The sequence below is a fragment of the Echinops telfairi genome, unplaced genomic scaffold (assembly GCF_000313985.2).
Source record: "Echinops telfairi isolate 266 unplaced genomic scaffold, ASM31398v2 ScPeMD7_8;HRSCAF=38, whole genome shotgun sequence".
Classification (NCBI taxonomy): domain Eukaryota; kingdom Metazoa; phylum Chordata; class Mammalia; order Afrosoricida; family Tenrecidae; genus Echinops; species Echinops telfairi.
The window spans coordinates 9,811,672-9,813,387 of NW_022103905.1; the positions used below are offsets into that span (position 1 = coordinate 9,811,672).

General features: G+C 38.6%; 1 protein-coding gene across 1 annotated transcript in view; it reads right to left on the reverse strand.

Moving 5' to 3' along the window:
* DMXL2 (Dmx like 2) overlaps positions 1 to 1,716 on the reverse strand; it is a 160,660-nt gene that overhangs the window by 52,314 nt on the left and 106,630 nt on the right. Inside the window, exon 19 of the mRNA XM_013006336.2 lies at positions 533 to 702. Within this exon, the coding sequence (XP_012861790.1) occupies positions 533 to 702 (170 nt within the window). The remainder of the gene's footprint in view (positions 1 to 532; positions 703 to 1,716) is intronic.

Sequence of the window (1,716 nt, forward strand, 5' to 3'; positions counted from 1 at the left end):
AAAAACAGCATGTTTCACCTGCTGTTTTGCAGGTATGTTCCTGAAGTGCAAATAACATGCTGCTGTTTTGCAGGTATATTCCTGAAGTGCAAATAAATCAAAACTCAATTTTCTGAATGATATTTTAAATCTGCCATTCATTAAGCTCACCAAAGAGTCTTTTCATACAAATAATGACTTTTCTGTGTAACATAAATAACTTGCAAGAACTTCATTTTCTAATTTTGGATTTTTGTATTCTTTAAAACTAGGACACACCTCAACCTGAGTGCAAGAAAGTATTTCTACTCATAGAGGCAGACGTTACAAAGACAACTGATACCCAACTGCAGAGATGGTTTATGGAGGGCACGTCTCATCTTTGGAATCTGGAAAAACCGTATTTAAGAAAAACCCTCATAGGCTCAAGATGCATAAACTTATTCCTCCTATAGGGGTCTGCGCTACTCTGGAAGATCCTTCTGTTTTCTGCTAATGAAACACTTCTTTTTATTTTTTTAAAAAACATCCCAATCCAGTGAAGTCCAATTACCTTTTCAATGCACCTTCGAAGAGTGTTAATATTCCTGACCCACCAACCTATTCCCATGGCTCTCAACTCAGACCACTGAGGGTCCCCTCTCTGGATTGCAGGAATCATATTAATCAGTTCTTCCTCAGCTTCGGAGTGAAAGGCCCAGGCAAAATGGCAGGTAGACACACCTAAATTGAAAATATAAAACAACAACCTTCAGAACGATGTGAAAACTTATTTTTTCACATTGTTATATATTTGTTCTAGGAAGAATTTACAAGTAGAAAGAATAAAAAGAAGCTGGCTATTCAGGATTTTACACAATAAGCATCTGAATAAAAGATCACACAACAAAATTCCCTATCTTCTGCCCAAATATATACAGTATGGTTTGTTGTTGTTGTTGTCATTTGTTGTTGTTGTTGTTTTTACAAAGATACAGTGGCTAAAACGTAATCCTTAGAAAGAAAATATTTCAATATTGAGCCATTTTAAGGCACTCACATCTAAGTGCACCTAACTTATCAATAGCAAAAGAGTCTTTGGTCAGGTCAATAGCACTTCAGTCAAGTCAAAACACGTGCCTGGTTGTTTTTAAGATTCACTCGCTTGAGGACCATATCCTGTAGAACTCAATATTGAAAACTGCGTCATTCTTCCCTCTGGCCTTGGAGCGCTGTGTCACTGCCAGAAACACTCCACAGGCCATGGCAGTTTCAGAGAAGGGCGTCACAATCATGAAACCTTTAGCACGCTGGAGTCAAAGGTTGGCAGCCCAATGTTGCTAGTTGCTATTGAGTCAACTCTGAGTCACGGCAACCCCATCCGTGCACAATGGAACTGCTCCATCGGGTTTCCAATGCTGTGACCTTTCCAAAGCAGAGTAGACCTTACTTCCAAGGCACCTGCACCATCAACCTATCAGCTGGCAGTGCAGAGCTCAACCATTTGCATTATTCAGGGACTCCAGAGATACCTAATGCTGATGCTAAATGGCAAAATCTATTTCACCGGGTTGGAGACTAACAGAGGCATCTAAGTTGTACTGGGAGACAATAAAAGGGACTTACTTATGAGAAGGTACCCAAAAAAAAAACGGAAATTTTTTCAGAATTTTTTTTCAAAGCTATATATTCAATTTTCTTTTTACAAAACAACCTTATCACCTTCAAAGGACTCTCCATTACACTTAATACATTTGT